Below are 21,293 nucleotides of genomic sequence, written 5' to 3' on the forward strand. Positions count from 1 at the left end.
GTGAAAATTGCTGGAAGAAACATTAACAACCTCAGATATGCAGATGACACCACTCTGATGGCCGAAAGCGAGGAGGAGCTGAGGAGCCTTCTAATCAAGGTGAAAGAAGAAAGCGCAAAAGCCGGGTTGCAGCTAAACATCAAAAAAACCAAGATTATGGCAACAAGAATGATTGACAACTGGAAAATAGAGGGAGAAACCGTGGAGGCCGTGACAGACTTTGTATTTCTAGGTGCAAAGATTACTGCAGATGCAGATTGTAGCCAGGAAATCAGAAGACGCTTACTTCTTGGGAGGAGAGCAATGTCCAGTCTCGATAAAATAGTGAAGAGTAGAGACATCAGACTGGCAACAAAGATCCGCCTAGTCAAAGCCATGGTATTCCCTGTAGTCACCTACGGATGTGAGAGCTGGACCTTAGGGAAGGCTGAGCGAAGGAAGATTGATGCTTTTGAGCTGTGGTGTTGGAGGAAAGTGCTGAGAGTGCCTTGGACTGCGAGAAGATCCAACCAGTCCATCCTCCAGGAAATAAAGCCCGACTGCTCACTGGAGGGAAAGATACTAGAGACAAAGTTGAAGTACTTTGGCCACATCATGAGGAGACAGGAAAGCCTAGAGAAGACAATTATGCTGGGGAAAGTGGAAGGCAAAAGGAAGAGGGGCCGACCAAGGGCAAGATGGATGGATGGCATCCTTGAAGTGACTGGACTGACCTTGAGGGAGCTGAGGGTGGTAACGGCCGACAGGGAGCTCTGGCGTGGGCTGGTCCATGAGGTCACGAAGAGTCGGAGACGACTGAACGAATGAACAACAACAACCTCTGGGAAACTAGATCCCGTTAGGCTGAGATCTAGAACCCAAAACATCTTGGATTGTTGTAGGTTTTTTCGGGTTATATGGCCATTTTCTAGAGGCATTTTTTCCTGATGTTTCGCCTGCATCTATGGCAAGCATTCTCAGAGGTAGTGAGGGTACAACAACCCAGTTATTCCAGCCATGAAAGCCTTCGACAATCCAAAACACCTTGCTAATTCTGATGGAGGAAGGGGCAGCTATCAATTTCCTTCTGAAAAGAGACTGAGAGAGTGTGGCCCTGTTGTGAGGAGCGTGCTTCTGAGGCCAGAAAGCTGGACTATGCCATTTTGAGGCCCTCTGGCACTTAAGAAGACCACCATGTCCAACCATGGCCACCATTTTGGAAATCAAAAGGTTACTATAGTTACTGTTTTAAGTGTCATTTTTCTATATATTTATTTTTGGCCAGTTTAACCCCAAAATAGTTTATCCTAAGTGTCCCGTTTGGCTCATTCCTCCCCACATCACATTTAGGCTATGCTGGAGAACTTCGGGGGAGCAGTAAGGGTTCCAAAACCTATATATATTAGGTTACCAAGAAGGTTGCATGTGACACATGAGTGGCATGATTTTGATCTCTCCCTCCTGCTTTTATTTCGGTTTTCTGCATGTTTGATATCACTCTCCTTGATACATTACTCAACAACTCTATTGGTTAGGAGTTGATGTTCTTGGGTTTTTTGGTTTGGTTTTTTTTTCCATGTCAGGAGCAACTTGAGAAACTGCTTCTGGTGTGAGAGAATTGGCTGTCTGCAAGGATGCTGCCCAGAGGATGCCAGGATGTTATGATGCTTTTACCATCCTTGTGGGAGGCTTCTCTCATGTCCCTGCTTGGGGAGCCAGAGCTGACAGAGGGAGCTCATCTGCGCTCTTCCCAGATTTGAACCTGCAACCTGTCAGTCTTAAGTCCTGCAGGCACAAGGGTTTAACCCACTGTGCCACTGGGGGCTCCCAACATCCTTGGTGACATGGTATTATTTTGTATCAAAAGCATTGCATAAATTAATATAAAACTGATAAAATAGAAGGTGTGCAGGCGGCTAAATATCTTTTGACCAAAAACGGGCAACAGCAACAGTATTGTCTGTAGCCTCCAACAATTCCTCCTCTGTACATGAGGCAGGGCATAGTGGACAAGCATACAGATGCAGAGTTGTCTGTTCTGCTCCACAGTCACACAAGTTATGGGATTCTTCTAGGTCGTGCCATTTTGCCAGGTTGTCTTTTAATCTGCCCACTCCGCTTCTGAGTCTATTCAGGGATTTCCAGGTTGTCCATTCTTGGTTTGCCCCTAGAGGAAGACCCTCATGGGAGGCCATCCAATTGGGATTTCCTGATTTAGCTGCCCAGAGGGATCCCCTTGCTGTTGCTGGAGGGACACCAAGAGGAGTGGTAGTTCCCATTAAGCTTTTCCTTGATTTGAGTCTGCTGGGAGGAGGCTGGTAGCCATGTAGTGGGCGGCTTTCACAGTGTTCAACCTTATTTCTCTCACGTTTAGCAGCAACTTCCCGTCGCACATGGGGGGGGGGGGCAATGCCAGCTAGCTTGTATAGTTTATCAACAGGTGTAGGTTTAAGACACCCTGTGATTATTCTGCAGGTTTCATTCAATGCTATGTTCACCTGCTTTGCATGGGCAGACCTATGCTAAACAGCAGCCATACTCAGCAGTTGTGTAAGACAAGGCTAGGGCTGATGTTCTTATTAATTTGGGGTCTGCACCCCATGTGCTGCCAGTAAGTTTTCGCAGGATGTCATTGCGTGCAGCTACTTTGTGCCTGGTGTTCAAGCAGTCTTTCCTATATGCTAGTGTTCGATCTAAGGTGACGCCAAGATAAAGTGACATGGTGGTATTGCTCATGTCTGTGTAGATGATTTCAGATAGTGACAGGAGACTTCTTCTGGACTTTGCTTGCAAGTGAGGTAAAGGTCCCCCTAAAGATTCCATCTTGTTTTTCAATCCACTCTGTGCCCTTTAACACTTACATGAACATCAATAAAGTTGGATTGCAGTGTTGCAAATTATTGATGAGGCCCAGCTCTGCTTGCATGTGCTATCTCTTTCTGTGAGACAGACGAAGAGGCACTGAACCACTTCCTGTTCAGTAATGGAACTGATGAGAGTAAATAATGAGTTAATGACAGTATGGAAGCATTGTGGTTAGGTGGTTCCTGTGTCCAGGATGGCACCAGCCCCTTCCTCTGTGTACGAACAGTCCAGTTTAGAGGGTGCAGAACACGTTTTGTGGCACAGTTCAATAAAGGGATATATCCCAGAGAGCAGGCTTAATGAAGAATACAGCAGCCTCGCTTCTGTCCTTTAGAACCAGCTACCTGAGGCACTTGCATCACTCCCTTAATTTTTCCAGGGTTTTATTTTATATTGGCAGCCTATTTTAAGCAGAACAGAAAATATTATTTGTTGTTGCTCTGGGGAGTTAGTTCATTCTGATCTATGGGACACTTAGGATAATCTATTTTGGGCAGGTTAATGGCAGGTTACCCAATGTTCTGCCATTAAGATGTAGAGTGGCAACCTCAACTCTTTACCATATCCTAGCAAACTCAGCAACTCCCTTTAAGTTTTCCAGTAGACAACAAATGCACTACACAAATGCAACTCCAAAAATCAGGAGGCAAATCTCATCTTTGCATTCCTTATCAGTGTGCCCTAGAGCCATAAAATGAATTGGCTCCACTTACTGGACAGCTGTAGGCGGTACTGGCAGGCCCTTTCCTTCTGTCCGTGGACAGCCCTTGCCCCTTCCCTCTCCCTCCCAGCATTGGCATCTTATCTTGCTTCCCTTCTGCCACAGCTGCAGCCAATCTCAGGGAGGTGACAATGGCATCTGCTGGAAAAGGGGGAGCAAGCTGTAGTGCATGGAGCCCAGCAACAAAAGAGAAAGCAGCCTTTGCCTCCCTCTGTCCCTCACCCACAGCCTTCGGATTGAGTGAACTCCAGCTGTCAGATCAAGGAGACTGGCAGCAGTTTTCTAGAGTACACCAAAAGCATCAGATCTTGCTGCACTGTGAATGCATTATCTGCACAACCTGCTCATAGTTTGCTGCTGGGTACAATTGTTTACCCAGGATTCAAGGCATGTTTGTTCAAAATACATTTGCTCTATTGGGATGGAAAGAACAAGTCTCCATTTTTGTAATATTAAACTGGGGTTCATCAAGAACAAGATGGATGGAACAATACTGGTGGCTAATTTTAAATGATCTGGCAAACTTCTTGTGTTGCTATTCAACTTCTTAGTTGCATGCATTCCAAAGTTGGGATTGTTTTTCTACATAAGGACTGCATTTCAGGGAAAGCTAACTGAGAAGATGTGCAAACCAATTGTGCAGATGTGGATGATTATGGAGGGAATTAATCTCAGGCCTCAATTGTATGTAAGAATATATTATAGAGGAGGCCAATTATTAGTTGTACATTAAGGTAACTGCCACCAACGTGAGGTATTTGAGGTATCACAGATGAGATCTGGCTCTACAGACGCAGGTTAGATGAGATGAGACGGTTTTTAACAAAAGATAACAAGTTTATTGTGTACAAAGCGTATGGTTGCAGGCTGTTAAATAACCTATAGAACTTTGAATGTCACTTGGTTTTAATATAGTCCACTCTTTCAAATAACACAGCTCATGGCCAACTTTTACTGAGGTGAAGCTGTTTAGTGAATAATGTTTCCCACTATAACTAGCCTTCCAATTTGATCTTTCCTTGATCAAATCTCTGATCTCTAGTCCTTCCTTGACTAGTGATCCTAACAGGCTTCCTTTAGTCTTCCTTGACTAAAGAAACTGGCCAGGTTTCTCTCTTCAGCCCTTCTAGACCAAAAAACCTCCAGCTGCTCACACACACCTCTCTCCCAGGCTTTTCAAGCCTCCACTCTCTCACACACACTCACACTCTCTGCCTTTTTCCAAAGACGTCTAATAACTTTTTCCTGCTTGGCTCCGCCCACTTCTCACTCTCCTGAGCTAGCCTGCCTGGTCTCCTTGGCAACACTCACTGTGGATTAAAACCAGATAACTCTAGTTTTAGCTACTGTTACAAACACAAATATATACTCTAACAGTTAAACACATACATAGTATCAATGACTTCTGCACACTAACCTTTTGACTCACCTTTTTTAAAGATCTTCAAACAGAGATTGGTTGGGTATCTTTCAGGAATGTTTCATTGTGTGTTTCTATATGGCAGAGGTTTGGACGAGATAGCCTTTGTGGCTCCTTCCAGTCATATGACTCTAAGCTTCTTCGATGTGCTATTTTTCTATGCAGAGATGTAGTATACATAATGTATGCATTTACAGGGCTGAACATGACAGCATCTAATGCATATGCCTACACCTTGCAGTTTCTGAAGTGGTACAGCTGACAGAGAGCTTGAAAACATTGCTGGAGACGCCAGGAGTTGTAGCCTTAAATAGCAAACTAAGGTCCCCAAGCTCTTAGCCAACAGATTGGACTGCTTCAGTGAGAACTAAACCTTGACAGTATCTATCATTTGGGCTGCTCGGGTCAATCTGAACAGGCATCTGGAAGGCGCAGAATTCCTAAATTGGAAAGGCAGTTGGGTTTTTTTTTTCCAACAAGGAAAGGCTGCTTCTGTAACAGAACGAATCTCGAAGCAAGCTACTGCTCTTCTGACTGCCACTTCTTGCTTTTGTTAGTTGTTCCACTGCATCCCTTTTGTCTTGTTCTGTATGGGGAGGACTCTCAAGGGGACTTGATTGTTTATTGTTCTTCCCCCCTCCTCCCGCTATCAGTAGTCCTTGTCTAATCCATGGCACTGCTGCCAGAGGTTTTTTCCTGCTCCTTCCCACCCCCAACTGCATCCAGTTTCCTTGCAACCTTCAGAATCAGTTATTCCTCGTAGCGGCTCCTTTCACCAGCTAGAACACGGGAGATACTCCTCTGCTTCATAGGAAAAGCTTGACAGAACTGGAGGCTGGTTGGAAACTGTGACCAAGGTACCCTTTTGCCAGATGTGTGATGTCTGTGTCTTTCTGTCTCAGCTCTCACAGATTCATTGTTTGTTTGCTCACTGAATACGGCTGATCTGGTGACTGGGGAGATAGGAGGCAGTCTCTGGAGATATAAGGAAGCAGAGGACACAGCTCTATCTATTTTGGGAGGAAGTGATTCCAAGGGCTGAAACCCCAAAAGATCGGGAAATTGGCAGTGACTAACGATGCTCCATGATGTCATGCCGGCCACATGACCTTGGAGACGTCTACAGACAACGCCGGTTCTTCGGCTTAGAAATAGAGATGAGCACCAACCTCCAGAGTCGGACACAACAGGACTTAATGTCAGGGGGAAACCTTTACCTTTACTTTAGAGGTTTTATACCTATGCTGATATCATTATAATTGCTTTCAGTTCCTTGGCTGTATGACTATAAGCCAGCTGGTCAAGGGTCTAGGGCTGACAGCTGGGTTAAATCAATGCCATTCCTTCACTGTGTAAGACTAAGGCATTTTAAGCAGTGGCACAGTAGCCGTGTTACTTCAGGTGTGAGTCAGAGCAAAAGAAAGAAGTAACCCAGAAAAGCTACTTTTGGGTACTTTAAAGTTCTGGGAGTTGCACAGAGGGACAAAGACTGTAGTTACACTCGGTCCGACTTACTTAGGTGATCCCTCGTAGTCCGAGGATGATGGTCCTCCAAGGTTCTGGCGGTGGGTCCATAAGTGACTGTGGAGCCCTATTCTTGATCTACATCTTCTCGCACAGTGAGGGCATTGGTTTCCAGGTGGAAGGCGGTCCTGGTCGGGGTTGGCTTGACGTGCCTTCCTCTTGGCAGGTTTCTCTCTTTTGCCCTCCATTCGTGCCTCTTCAAATTCTACAACACTGCTGGTCACAGCTGAACTCCAGCTGGAGTGCTCAAGGGCCAGGGCTTCCCAGTTCTCAGTGTTTATGCCAGAGATTTAAGGTTGGCTTTGAGCCCATCTTTAAATCTCTTTTCCTGTCCACCAACATTCCATTTTCCATTCTTGAGTTCGGAGTAGAGCAACTGCTTTGGGAGACGATGGTCAGGCATCCAAACAACGTGGCCGGTCCAGCAGCGTTGATGGCGGAGGACCATCGCTTCAATGCTAGTGGTCTTTGCTTCTTCCAGCATGCTGACATTTGTCTGTCTTTCCAAGAGATTTGCAAGATTTTCTGGAGGCAGTGCTGATGGAATCGTTCCAGGAGTTGCATGTGATGTCTGTAGACTGTCCACGTCTCACAAGCATATAGCAGGGTTGAGAGGACAATAGCTTTATAAACAAGCACCTTGGTATCCCTATGGATGTCTCGGTCCTCAAACACTCTCTGCTTCATTCGGAAAAATGCTGCACTCGCAGAGCTCAGGCAGTGTTGAATTTCAGTGTCAATGTTGACTTTTGTGGAGAGGTGGCTGCCAAGGTAGTGGGAATGGACAACATTTTCTAATGTTACACCATTAAAGCTGTATTTCTGGCATTGGAGAGGGATTGGTTGGTGACTGCTGGAAGAGCACTTTGGTTTTCTCGATGTGTGATGACAAGCCGAGCTGCTCATATGCTTCTGCGAAGGTGTTTAGAGTGGCTTGTAGGTCTTCTTCTGAATGTGCACAGACGACTCGGTCTGAGCAAGGATGTCCTGACTCACAGACAGGAAAGGTGAGTGGCTTAGCAAAAGGTTGTAGAGAGCTTATATTTCTGACCAATTAAAATGCCAAGCCAGGAGCCAATCCGGGCATAGAAGTATCTTGTATCAGAAGAAAAGACTGGGAAATAACTCAGGTTTTCCCACACAAGGTGAACAGCTGAAAGATCTGTGTCTAGAGAATACTAGAATTCAATTCCCACAAAAGGGGTGAGAAGAGCATCAACCAGTTTGTTTCATTGACTCCATTTGTTTGAACTCAAAACTGAAATGACTGAATTTCTTCCACAGTGATCCGTGCAAACATCTGTGTCCCTCTACCTCACTGTTGGCTAGTTGGAATGTTAATGAATTTTCCACTTAACATTCATAATCTGCATGAAGATCTTTCTCTGACACTTAATAACGTGGTTATTCATTCCTTCCGATTTTTGGCCCAACGGATTAAAATGATATTCTTTGATGTGGATTCTGGGCTACTTCTTTCTTGTTGTCCTCCTCTCTCAGCTCTGTATGTGTCTTAATTTATTAGCAAGGAGAGGAGTTGGACGAAAGAATGAAATTTTCTGGGAGTTTTCTTTAGATGTGTGGTTAGTGAGGTCAGCTTGCTGGCTAAACCTATTTGGTATATGAGTTCTTTTTATTTATGTTTTCCCATGATGGTTTCACATAGCTATGCTGCTCTTATATGGCTCCTTCCCTTTTCTTCCTCCTTGCCACTTAGATGATGCCAGAACCCACTTAGATGATGCCAAAAACCAGAAGGATTCTCACATATCTCATCCCCTTCCCACCCCTTATTTGTACATCAGAAAAGCTTAACATCAAATATCCGCAGAGTTGTTTACTCAGAGACAACAGAAACCTCCCATTTTTACCACTCTTTCTTCCACATACCTCAGGCTTATCTGGAATGGATTGGTTTGTTTCCAGTTGTTTCACAAGGAAACTCTTGTGGCGCAGTGGGTTAAACCCTTGTGCCAGCAGGACTGAAGACCAACAGGTCGCAGGTTCGAATTTGGGGAGAGCATGGATGAACTCCCTCTAACAGCTCCAGCTCCCCATGTGGAGACATGAGAGAAGCCTCCCACAAGAATGATAAAACATCAAAACATCTGGGTGTCCCCTGGGCAACGTCCTTGCAGGTGACCAATTCTCTCACACCAGAAGCGACTTGCAGTTTCTCAATAGCTTCTGGCACAAAAAAGCTGTTGCACAGTTTTTGCTTAAATATAATCAAGGAAATTGTGTTGACTTTTATGCAGATATTAATATTTTAGCACTGAATTTATTTAGCAAACTAGTTTCTCAAGAAGAGGGCTTCTCTTCTGAAAGTCTTTGTCATCTAACTGCAATGTAATACTTTCAGGAAATTTCTTTTTTGGATTCCCAGCTCCCAGAATCCCCCAAACAGGCTGGCATACTCGATAAGAAATTCAAGGAGTTGTATCTAAAAAAATTCCCCAAGCCCTGAGAACAAGAACTCTTTAGAATTGCTGCTTATACAGGACGGCTTCTTGCCCTGACTAATGTTGGTTGGTTTGGTCTTGTGTAATTTGGAATGGGCCTTGTTATAGGTTATTATGAGATTGAGCATCTTAAAGAGAAGAATGTTAAGAATGAGTGAGCTAATGTGAGTCCCATTCTGCAATACCATATAATCTAGATTATCAAAGCAGATAATCCACATTATCTACTTTGAACTGGATTATATGAGCCTACATTGCCATATGATCCAGTTCAAAGCTAATAATCAGGGTTATATAGGCAGTGTAGAAGGGGGCTCAGTGAGTGAGTGAGTGAATGAGTTACTGATTGACTAAGGGCCCCTATAGCTCAGGATCTGATGCCAGATTTTCTGATTATCTCAGATTAAACCCTAACCCTGGCCAAGTCAGACTTCATGAGGTATGGTTGCAGCTGGCGCACAAGTTTGAGTTGTGCAAAGGCCTTCCCAGCCACCGCCAACACCTGAGCATCAAGCAACAGCGTTGAGTCTAGGAAGACCTCCAAGCTACGGACCTGCGCCTTCAGGGAGAGTGTAATCCCGTTGAGCACAGGTTGCTACCCAATACCTCGGTCGACCCCACGACTAACCAGGAGAACCTCTGTCTTGTCTGGATTAAGCTTCAACCTGTAGCCCTCAACCAGTCCATCACAGCTGCCAGACACTGATTCATAGTCTGGGAAGCTTCCTTGGAATTCGGTAGAAATGAGTGGTAGAGTTGGGCGTCATCTGCATAGAGACGGCACCCAACTCCACATCATTTCCTTCTCAATATATAGATCTAAAGGCTGTTGGAAGCAGGATTCATGCCATAAATGTTCCCGATGGTGTCATGTCTAAACGAAAGAGCTTAAACCTGCATGGAACTGATGCTATTTGTCTAGAATGATTTCAGTACAGTAATTCTTTCATCTTTTCTTCTTGTGCCCTTTACAGCAAATTTCCACCAATCATCTCGAGAGCAGTAAAGAAACACCGGAGGTCATCAGGTCGGAGGTGAAAGGCAAAAAGTCTTCAAGCCATGGCACAAGCCACAAGGCCAAGAAGTCAGGAAGTGGGAAAAACTCAACGGGTTTTGTATCATCATTGTCTTCCAGTGGGACATTTCCACCTGCAGGTGAATAATGGCAAAATCAGTGGCGTAAGACTAACAGTGAGCAATTGAGGGCCACTGCTTTTTTTAGTCTCTGGGTCTGTTTTAGAACATCTAAATCTCTAACCTTCCTGTTTGAAAAACTTTGATTTGTATGAGGCTGCAGTGCATTTCATGGTTCTGTGCCACTTTTGTGGAACTGTTTTGCTTTACCTTGTTTTCACTAGCCATGTACCCCAAATAATTTGGCACAGTAGGTAAGTTTCAGAGAATTTGGGCAATTCCATTGGAAACACCAGATGTTGCTGAGAATGATCAATAGCTATATGTAAGACTTCTATAACTTGCATAGCTCATTACTGCCCGCTCACTCCCTTTGACTAGCAGAATCAGAGTAAAGAAAACAAAGTAAGCAAATGTACACAAATGTGCATAATTTATATAATTCACTTTGTCTTTTGACCCAAAATGTTGCAGTTAAGATTGATTGCCTTTGTAAGTTGACGTCAGGAGCACCCGGTTGTGCAATGGGTTAAACCCTTGTGCTGGAAGGACTGCTGACAGACTGCTGACCATCTGTCTGCTCCAGCTTCTCATGTGGGGACATGAGAGAAGCCTCCCACAGGATGGTAAAACATCCAGGGGTCCCCTGGGCAACGTCCTTGAAGGCAGCCAATTCTCTCACACCAGAAGCGACTTGCAGTTTCTCAAGTTGCTCCTGACATGAAAAAAAGTTGACATTTTGTCTCTAGCTGTCCTTCTGCTGCTTTTAGCATTGTTGTAACATATGGATTTAGAGTGTTAGCTATAGATCAGGAAGCCTGCCCTGTCCTCTGCCTTTTCACTCAACAGCCTTAGGCAGACTCTGGCTCTCTCAGCCTCAGCCCTCCATTTGTCAAATGGGATAATAAGTGATTGTGCATGTGAGGCAGTCTGATTGAAAAAGAAAAGTATTACCAAAACAATCAAGTGATTGTAGCAATTTTAAAATGAACCAGTGTGTGGTGGCATAAGTTTTTTTGTGGACACGGCCCTTTTCATCACTCTACCACAAAAGGTGATGGTGTAATAAACATGTTAGCCTTTACAGTGTCATAGGATATGTTATTTTTGCTGTGAAAACTGACGTGACTATCTCTCTGGAAACTATATAAATGATAAGTACGTATATTTATTATTTTAACAAATCAAACAAAGAGGGAGTAGGTTGCAGTCCATGAAAGCTGATGCCAAATAAAAGGTTTGGTGTTTAAGGTGCAAACAAAGTTCTTGGTCTTTCTGCAAGAGATTTTAGGGAGCTATACTCCCTTAGAAAGTTCCTTCTCCTCCTGCTCCTCCTCCTCTTCCTCCTCCTCCTCCTCCTCCTCCTTCTCCTCCATCTCCTTCTCCTCCTCCTCCTCCTCATTCTCCTTCTCCTCTTCCTTCTCCTTATGCTCCTCCTCCTCCTCCTCCTTCATCTCCTTCTCCTTATTCTCCTCCTCCTTTTCCTTTTCCTTTTACTTCATATCATCCATGAAGTTTAATGGAAATTTGGGACTGAAGTGAGAAATAACGTGATATAATTAAATGTTTCACAGGTTGGCTCTGACAACTTTGTCAAACGCCTAACAATTGATCCAGGCCTTCTAACTTTTAATTTCCAAAATCATAAATGTTTTAATCTATTCCTATATGTGAGAGCCACTATTATATGGTGGTTTGAGTGTTGCACTAGGACTCCAGAAAACCAAGATCTGAGTCCCTGATTGACCATGGAAACCTAATAGGTGATCTGGATCTAGTTACAGTCTCTCAGCCTCAGAGGAAAGCAGTGGCAAAATACCTCTGGTTGAATCTTGCCAGGAAAGCCCTAAAGAGGTTTCAATTTGGGGTTGCCATAAGTCAGAAATGACTTGAAAGGCACACAACAGTAATACATGCCTGTATAAGAAGAGAAAAGGAAAGCAGAGTCTTGTGGTGTCTTAAAGACTAATGAGTTATTTAACGTAAAGCTGAATTGTGAGTTGCAGTGCATCTGAAGAACTGGCTCATAAAAGTTGATGCTGAAATATATAGTTTGGTCTTAAAGAGACCACAAAACTACTTTTTCTCCCTTCCCCTTTTCAGTGTTTGAGGGTGACCATTCAGCCACAAAGTTGCTTGTGTCTCTGTGCAAATTCAGGTGCTTCATAAAAAATGCAAACAAGCGACTGTAGCTCTATCATGCCTGCTAGAGGTTTCAGGATTTCCCTTGATCCCCTTTCAGGTACCTCATGCAGCTCCTTGCCATTCTCCCAGGACTTTGTGACCTTCCCGAAGCTTGAGCAGCAGCAGCCTACATCAGAAGACGAAAAGTACCGCAAACCTGTCTCTTCCTCCTCGTCTTCCGCGCATTGCTCTCCATTGTACGAAGGGCAGAAGAGCGACGTCTTTGAGCAGAAGGTGATCTTCTCGGGCTTCGGCTCCATCATGCGCTTCTCCACCTCAGCCATCAGCCAGCAGAAAGCCCGTGACGCTTCGCCCGTGGACTACAAGGCCTCCAACTCTCTTGGTGGCCCAACTGGGGGGAGTGTTGGCAGTGGCAGCAGCAGTGGGAGTGTTGGCGGTGGCAGCGGCAACAGCCACAAAAGAATGCCATCCCTCAATGTGGAAGAGGGAGAAGTCCTGAAAGAAAAAAAGCACAAAGCCAACAAGAAGAGCAAGCATGGTCCAGGCAGGCCAAAGGGAAGCAAGAACAAGGAAGTTCTGGGAGCCCAGCTGGTTGGGTCCACGGCTACCTCCTCCTCACCTTTCTCTGCGGGATCCCTGGTCAGCTCCAGCATTGGTGGATCCTCACGGGCTTTCAGCCATGCAGCAGCTCTTCCAAGCCTCAGTCTGGAATCCCCGCTCTTGGGTTCAGGTAAGTAGCATGCCTCTGTGGACAGGATCTTCATATTTGATGGGTCCCAAAACTAGATGAAGCATATTCAGCATCTTCTGGATTTCAACCTTTATTTTATTTCAAGTAAAGGTGAATGTAAACATAACATATTGGCATTTACTATGCAATCTTCATAGATCTCAGAAAAACAAAGTTTTGGGTTTCAGCACCCAGAATCGCTTTGCTTTGTAGATTATGGGAGGCATGGCCTAAGGTCTAAATCTAATCGTTAATTCCAGCTGCAGTAGGCCAATTCCAACTACAGCTACAGTAGGCAGATTTAGTAAATTTTCAGTTAAGTCTACACTCAAGAAAGGCTTGTATTGTCAAATACTTTCATGGCCAGAATCACTGGGTTGTTGTAGATTTTTGGGGGGCAGTATGACCATGTTCTAGAAGCATTCTCTCCTGACATTTTGCCTGCATCTGTGGCAAGCATCCTCAGATGTTGTGAGGTTTGTTGGAAACTAGGAAAATTGGGTTTATACATCTGTGGAAGATCCAGAGTAGGAGTTCTTTCTTTCACCCTGGACCTTCCACAGATACAGGTGAAATGTCAGGACAGAATGCTTCTAGAAGATGGGCATACAGCCCGAAAAACCTACAACAACCCATGAAAAGTTTGATTGATTCAGAAGATCTATTCTATTTCAGAGCAGCAACCAGATTTAAGGGTCTGTTTTAAATGTGTGCTTGTAAGCAGAGATCACAAAATATCTGGTATATATATGTTCAGCAATGGAACTCCCTGCCTTGGAGTGTGGTGGAGGCTCCTTTTTTGGAGGCTTTTAAACAGAGGTTGGATGGCCATCTGTCGGGGCTGCTTTGAATGTGATTTTCCTGCTTCTTGTCAGGGGGTTGGACTGGATGGCCCATGAGGTCTCTTCCAGCTCTATGATATTTTTTGTGTGCAAGATGCCACAAAATGCAAAGCAGGACATATTTGGTTAGGGAATGTTTATAATACAATAGATCACATCAGACAAGCAATATAATACATAGAAGATTCACCAACAAGGAACAGGGACTGTAAAGGCATACAATAGTACAATAATATAAATATTATACAGGACAATGGAAAACTTCCAGCACTTTCTCCAGCTCCTGAACTATTCTATCTCCCTCCATTTCAAGATGCCAGTTCTCTTCCTCGGTGGCTGCTAATATTTTTATTTATTAATTAATTTACAGTGTTTATATTCTGCCCTTCTGACCCCACAGGGAACTCAGGGCGGATTACAATGTACATATACATGGCAAACATTGAATGCCATAGACATACAACATATATAGACAGATATACAGAGGCTATTTAACATTCCACCTTTTTCATGGGGGTATTCTGGCCACCAGGGGAGCTGTCCCTTCACCGTCCATTTGTGACACTGATGAAGTACTTCCTCATTCTTTGCGTGCTTGGTGGAGGTTTTTATGGCATCGTAAATTAGCCTCCTGCATAAGCAGTACCTAAATTTCCTACTTGACAAATGCAACTGTCTTTCGGGCTGCAAAGGTTGGCAGCAAGCTACACAAATTGGTCAGAAGCTCACTCTGACCTGGGCTGTCTTCAAACTCATGACCTTTTGGTCAGTAGTGATGTTAATGCAGCTGATTCCCAGCCAAGACAGAATGCATATGGGTATTAGATAGGGCTACTTCCTGTGAGACATGAAGCATGGCTGTCATGGTGCATATCTGTGTGATTTCTGCCTTGCAAGCACAAGTCAAAAAACCACAGTGCATTTCAGTTTTGTAATCTAGATACAGAAAAAATGACATTTTCACTGTCAGTTTCAAAATCCAGGTTGCCCTGAGATGGGATGGCAAGGATTGCAAAGTGGACTTCCTTAGCTTTCTGTAGTTTCCCATAGTTCAGAAATAGGGAAGAAGAGGCCTTCCAAATTATACCAGTGTTCTGCATGATTGACTGATTTGAGTAAGGAAAATAGAAGTTGTAAGCTAAAACATATGGGAAGAGGAAGACAAAGATTTTGTGTACATGGCACTGTTTTTTGTCTCTTCCTTTGTCTCACAGAAGTATAAAATTAATACTAAATGTGCCTGGAATGGTAGGAAAGTGCTGCTAGAGATGGGTGTTCCCTTGCATAATAAGAAATTATTCCGGGGGAAGTCTGATCCTTGAACATATGCTGATTCTTCCCAAGATTCATCAGTTTTCACTCAGCTCTGTTTTCTGAATATTGATGCTGGTTGTTGCCCACATTCCTTCTGGACTCTTGGCTGGCAGGTCTATGATTTATCATGGCTGTCTATGCTTCTCTCCCCAAATAAGTGATATGAGCTGGTTGCTAAACATGCAATTAGATCTCAGATAAGTGAAAAATTGCTTGCAGTAAAGGTGTTAATGTCGTAACAGTTTCTCTCTTAGACAGGAGCAGTCTTCGTTCTCTCCATCATGGAGAACCTGTAGATTTTCAGATGCAGGCAAACTGCTATTCCCAATATCCTTCAACATAGGCTAGACTTGCAAGGGCTCATGAGTATAGTAGTCATTGGAATTCCAAATTCCCCTCTTTTGTGTAGTTCCTGGAAAGAAGATTTGGAAAGGACATAAGATGGTGATAGTCCAAAATTGCAAATTCTTGAAACATAATCAATGTCCCTCCTTCTCTTAGCTTGACGAAGTTATATTTTCTTCTTACTTGATATGGCAGTTTAGGAGGAAGTGTTGATGGACAGCAAGATAAACTTGAAGATGCCCAGATATACACTTTAATGTTCCAAAACTGCAGAATCTGAACCCTAAGATCACTTAGATGCAGAGGTTCATTCCTTATCCCAAATGGAAGTGGTGGTGGCAGCTTTCATGTCAGTAGGCGGCAAATGTGCTCCAGTTTCAGTCCAAATATTAGGAAAGCTATACAAAGTGCTAGATCGCATTTGGGGACAGAGATGACCACCATGGGCCCCTTCTACACTGCCATTTAAAATCCAGGTTTTCTGCTTTGAACTGGATTATAAACCAGTGTAGACTCATATAATCCAGTTCAAAGCAGATTATGCTGATTGTCTGCTTTGATAATCTGGATTATGTGGCAGTGTAGAAGGGGCCATGGATAGCTCCTTTAACGCTCAAACCAAAAAATAGATTCACTACTGACACTTGTTGCAAAATGATAGAATCCAGTTTCAAAACATTGGTGCAGATTGTTCAGTTTCTAAATTCTGCAAAAGGATTTGCTTTGCTGGCAATTCAGGTTTGGAACAAGCTATGTGATATATTAAACATGCAGTCTGGTTGCTGGGTGATTCTTTTTAACATTCTGATTTTAGTTGGTAGAGCAATAGACTTTCTGTATAGATTTCAGATTTCAATGTCAATGTCAAAATACATAGTATGATTTTACATAGGATTTGTGCTACATTAGAACAGTAAAGACAAATATCACTTAAGTGAAATAAACATTAAATATTAAATAACCAGAAAAATAAAATAAGGTGTAAACACTAAACTAATCTGGAATCTGCTATTGCAACACATCCAATGAAGTGGTTTAAAATCAGTATAAAAAAGATTAGGATTAAGTACATTCCAGTCTACTTGGAATACGCGAAGCTCATTCCAGAAGCGTGTTTAAGAACTGGTCCAAGAGTCCAGAAGAGCCTTGACTCCCAATGTGACCATACTCCCACTTTCTTTGCTAGTTAACTTGCTGCAGCATATTTTTTTCTTGTTCTTCCCAAATCTTGTGATCACAGTATCCACACTGCTATCACTCCCAAAACGACACTGGAGAGAAGCTGCCATTGATGGGTTCCTTCCCAAGTTGCAGTCAGAATTCTGATACAGGACCTCTTTTAAGCAACTTCACCTTTCTCCCTCCCCACAGCTTCATAGGTTGCTGGACTACAATTCTCATCACCCACACACAAAAACTTAACTAGTAACTAATCCTCTACTGTCTCTTCATAAGGCTCCAAATCTGCTATCTGGAATAATCACTGCACTTTGCCTCATAGTAGGATTTTCTAAATCTGCAGGGTCGGATATATGAGTATACCTTATCCAAAATATTCAGGACCAGAAATGATATAGATTTTGTATATTTTGCAGGAGGGGGGATTTTGGAATACCCATATTTCAATATATATACATAATGAGATATCTTGGAGATAGATCCAGAGTCTCAACATGAAATTCATTTATGTTTCATATATATATTATACACATAGCCTTAAGGTAGTTTTATATAATATTTTAAATATTTTTGTGGTGGCGCAATGGCTTAAGTCCATTTGCTGGCAGGACTGGTCAACCGAAAGGTTGGCAGTTCGAATCCGTGAAGCAGGGTAAGCTCTCGTCTGTCGAACTCTAGCTTCTCATGCAGGAACATGAGATAAATCTCCCACTGGATGGTAAAACATCAATCATTTGGGCATCCCCTGGGCAACGTCCTTGCAGACGGCCAATTCTCTCATGCTAGGAGCAACTAGCAGTTTCTCAAGTCACTTCTGACACAGAAATAAATAAATAAATAAATAAATAAATAAATTTGTGCATCAAACAATGTTTGTGTGCATCGAATAATTCGGGGGAAAAAGCTGCCACCCATGTGGACAATTTGAATTCTGGAGAATTTTGGAATTCCACATGCTGAACCCCTACCAGCCTGCAGTATTCCATCACTGTTTTCCCAGTAACACATCAGAATTTGATGAAATCATAACACATGACAGAGCTGGGAAAATACACTTTGTTCTTCTGCATAGGGGTTATGAGAGTTATAATCCAACAGATCTGGAATTATTTTATTTTGGGAAGACTGGTTTAATGTTTTAATGTTATGCCATACTGTGCTTTGAACTTAGCTCGTAGAGTTCAGCTATTGGGCTGGCTTTATGCTTAAAGAGCAATGTAAAGTCAAATCCATATATTTACTAATTTATTTAGCGACCTTCCTCGAGGGTTGCTCCCAGAAGGTGTCACTAGGGAACTCCTGCTCGGCTCCTCGGCCATTGTACTGTGGAGTCCCACAGGGTTCAGTACTGTCCCCTATGTTGTTTAACATATACATGAAGCCGTTGGGAGAGATCATCCGGAGTTTCGGGGTGCGGTGTCATCTGTACACAGATGATGTCCAACTCTGTCACTCCTTTGCACCTGCTACTAAGGAGGCTGTTCAAGTCCTGAACCGGTGTTTGGCCGCTGTGACGGACTGGATGAGGGACAACAGATTGAAACTAAATCCAGACAAGATAGAGGTACTCCTGGTCAGTTGTAAGGCCGAACAGGGCATAGGGTTACAGCCTGTGCTGGACGGGGTCACACGCCCCCTGAAGGCGCAGGTTCACAGTCTGGGAGTTCTCCTAGACTCATCGCTGAGCCTGGAGCCCCAGGTCTCTGCGGTGGTCAGGGGAGCTTTTGCACAATTAAAACTTGTGCGCCTTGGGAAGACTGACTTGGCCACAGTGGTCCACGCTTTGGTTACATCCCATTTAGATTACTGCAACGCCCTCTACGTGGGGTTGCCTCTGAAGACTGCCCGGAAGCTGCAGCTAGTCCAACGCTCGGCAGCCAGACTACTAACGGGTGCTGGGTATAGGGAGCACACCACTCCGCTGTTACACCAGCTCCACTGGCTGCCAATTAGCTTCCGAGCACAATTCAAAGTGCTGGTGTTAACCTATAAAGCCCTAAACGACTCTGGCCCTGTTCACCTCTCTGAACGTATTCTCCCCTATGAACCATCATGATTATTAAGATCGTCTGGAGAGGCCCTGTTCTCGGTCCCACCGGCCTCACAAGCGCGTCTGGTGGGGACGAGGGACAGGGCCTTCTCGGTGGTGGCCCCGCAACTCTGGAACTCTCTCCCACTGGAGACCAGAACTGCCCCTTCTATCCTGACATTCAGGAAACAGGTGAAGACGTGGTTATGGGCATTCGATGAGTGAGCCAACACCCTGAGATATGGATGAAAGATGATGTATAATCGATTTTAGTATGACGAATGACCATTGTAGTTTTGTATATATTTGTTGTTTTAATGTGTTATTGTAATATGAATTATGTTGTTTTACTGATTGTATGTGATTTTATGGTTGGAAACCGGTCTGAGTCCCTCAAAGAGGTGAGAAGGTCGGTATATAAAACTTTTAAATAAATAAATAAATAAATACATAAATAATTATTTGGTTATATATTGAAATAAATATCACCCTAGGCTAATGTTTGCCTAGAGCTAATCTACTTTAAGATGTTGGCAAGCATTTATTTTTGCATTTATCTTAATTTTTAAAAAATATCAATTAATTTAAATTCTCAGAAGTACTAGTGTTCTCAGTATATATCATGTGCTTATTCTGCACTTCAGCAGAATTTCAGGATGTGCAAACAATTCTGGCTATAAGTGTGTCAAAGTGAGAACAGAAACCACAGTCCAAAGCCTATCTACTAAAAAGTAAGTTCAATGGGATCAGGGGCAATTGCTTCCAAACCAGAGCATGAAAAAGTTGGGGGAATTTTTTAATATTGTCATGCTTGTTGTGGATTCTGGGAGTTGCCCTCCAAAAAGTAATGCTTGGAAGAGTCCCAAAAGTCATCCAATGTAATCAAAGCATTCCTGACAGATAGTCATCCAGCCTTTGAATAAAACCCTCCAGATAAGGAAACTCCGTCACACTTCAATGCAGTGTATTCCTCTGTGAAAAGGCTCTTGCCATCAGGAAGTTCTTCCCAAAGTTTACTTGGAATCTCTTTTCCTGCAGTCTGAATGCAGTAATCTTCTATACCTAGTAATTTTGTGTCCTGACAAAATGTGCGTGACTTTCAATATTTTCCAGCAATGTCATTGTGTCAAAGCAATTTATCCAGCACCCCAGTATGTAGTGAACTCATCATCATCATCATATATCTGGAAAAATATACTTCTGTCGACTATAATTCCCAGAGTCCCCCGTCAAGGGGATTATATTCCGCAGAAAGTCTCCAATCTCTGATGCATGTGCTCTCTTGATTGTGAGTTATGATCTTCACTGTACATTAAGGAACATCCACAAAAGCATTTTGGAAGCAAGCCAGGGAAAACACAAAACAAAAGCCAGAAAATTCAGCCAGACTGGAGGAACCGTGAAAATAGGAGTGAGACAAGAAATAGTTAAAGAGGAAGGAAGCGAGGGGCTGGGCATGCCAAGGCTGATAGGTTTGGCAGCTGCTTTGCCCTATCTCTGCTGACTTGTTTGCAGATGCTTCATTTCAAGGCACAGCAAACAGACAGATAGGGAGAGAGAGAGAAGGGAGGGAAGACATGAGAGCAAGTGGGAGGAGGTGTAGTTTGCTTCCTTTATTTAGTCTCTTGGTGACAGCCTCTTTTACTCTCGCTGGCCTACCCCAGGGCAGGGGAGTTGCTGCGAAAGAGAAAGAGAGAATCCAGGATGTAATTATTTTCCAAGGAGGAGCGGTTAGGAGTAACAAGCCTCCCACAATTGCAGCCTCGGGCAATATTTCTTCTATCTCCTCCTTCTATTGTGTTCAGATGAGACAGAGGTTGCTGTGAGTTTTCCGGGCTATATGGGCATGTACCAGAAGCATTCTCTTCTGATGTTTCACCCACATCTATGGCAGGCATCCTCAGAGGTTGTCCTCATAACCTCTGAGGATGCCTGCCATAGATGTGGGTGAAACATCAGGAATGAATGCTTCTAGAACATGGCAATACAGCCCAGAAAACACACAGCAACCCAGTGATTCCAGCCATGAAAGTATTTGACAACACATGAGGCAGAGACTTTTCGCTTGACAACAATCTACTATCTGAGCCTATTAGGAGCTTACAAATGTAGGATCTGAAACCAAGCTGCTGCTCCTTGGTGGAGGGTTGGACTTCGGGCAGGTGGAATTCTGCCAAGTTTGGAAAACGGCTGCAAATGAAGTAAAAAATTCTACTTAATGGGCGCTACTTAATGGCCACGGTGATAAGCAGAATGTAGTAGAGAATGATACAGTCATAGAAACTTAGAGTTGGAAGGGCCATCCAGTCCAACCCTATTCTGTCATGCAGGAATACACAATTTAAACATTCTGGATGCAGATGGTCATACAGTCTCTTCTTAAACATCTCCAGAGGAGATTCTACCCCACTCTTTCGCAGTTGTACAGCTTTTACTACCAGGATATTCTTCCTGATGTTTAGGTGGAATCTCTTTCCCTACAGTAGGGATTCTTAGCCAGCTTTTCTTCCCTTCCTTCCTTCCTTCCTTCCTTCCTTCTTTCTTTCTTTCTTTCTTTCTTTCTTTCTAAAACTCAAATCTATTAATAAGAAGAGGTATCACTAT

The 21,293-nt window shown here is 43.5% G+C and overlaps 1 protein-coding gene across 4 annotated transcripts in view; it reads left to right on the top strand.

The window, feature by feature from the left end:
- Positions 1-21,293, top strand: part of MLLT6 (MLLT6, PHD finger containing) — a 170,294-nt gene that overhangs the window by 114,776 nt on the left and 34,225 nt on the right. For all 4 annotated transcript variants that reach the window (XM_060780942.2, XM_060780943.2, XM_060780946.2 and 1 more), the window contains exons 9-10: positions 9,946-10,126; positions 12,348-12,980. In XM_060780942.2, the coding sequence (XP_060636925.2) occupies positions 9,946-10,126; positions 12,348-12,980 (814 nt within the window). The remainder of the gene's footprint in view (positions 1-9,945; positions 10,127-12,347; positions 12,981-21,293) is intronic.

This window comes from Anolis sagrei, chromosome 6 (assembly GCF_037176765.1).
Source record: "Anolis sagrei isolate rAnoSag1 chromosome 6, rAnoSag1.mat, whole genome shotgun sequence".
NCBI lineage: Eukaryota > Metazoa > Chordata > Lepidosauria > Squamata > Dactyloidae > Anolis > Anolis sagrei.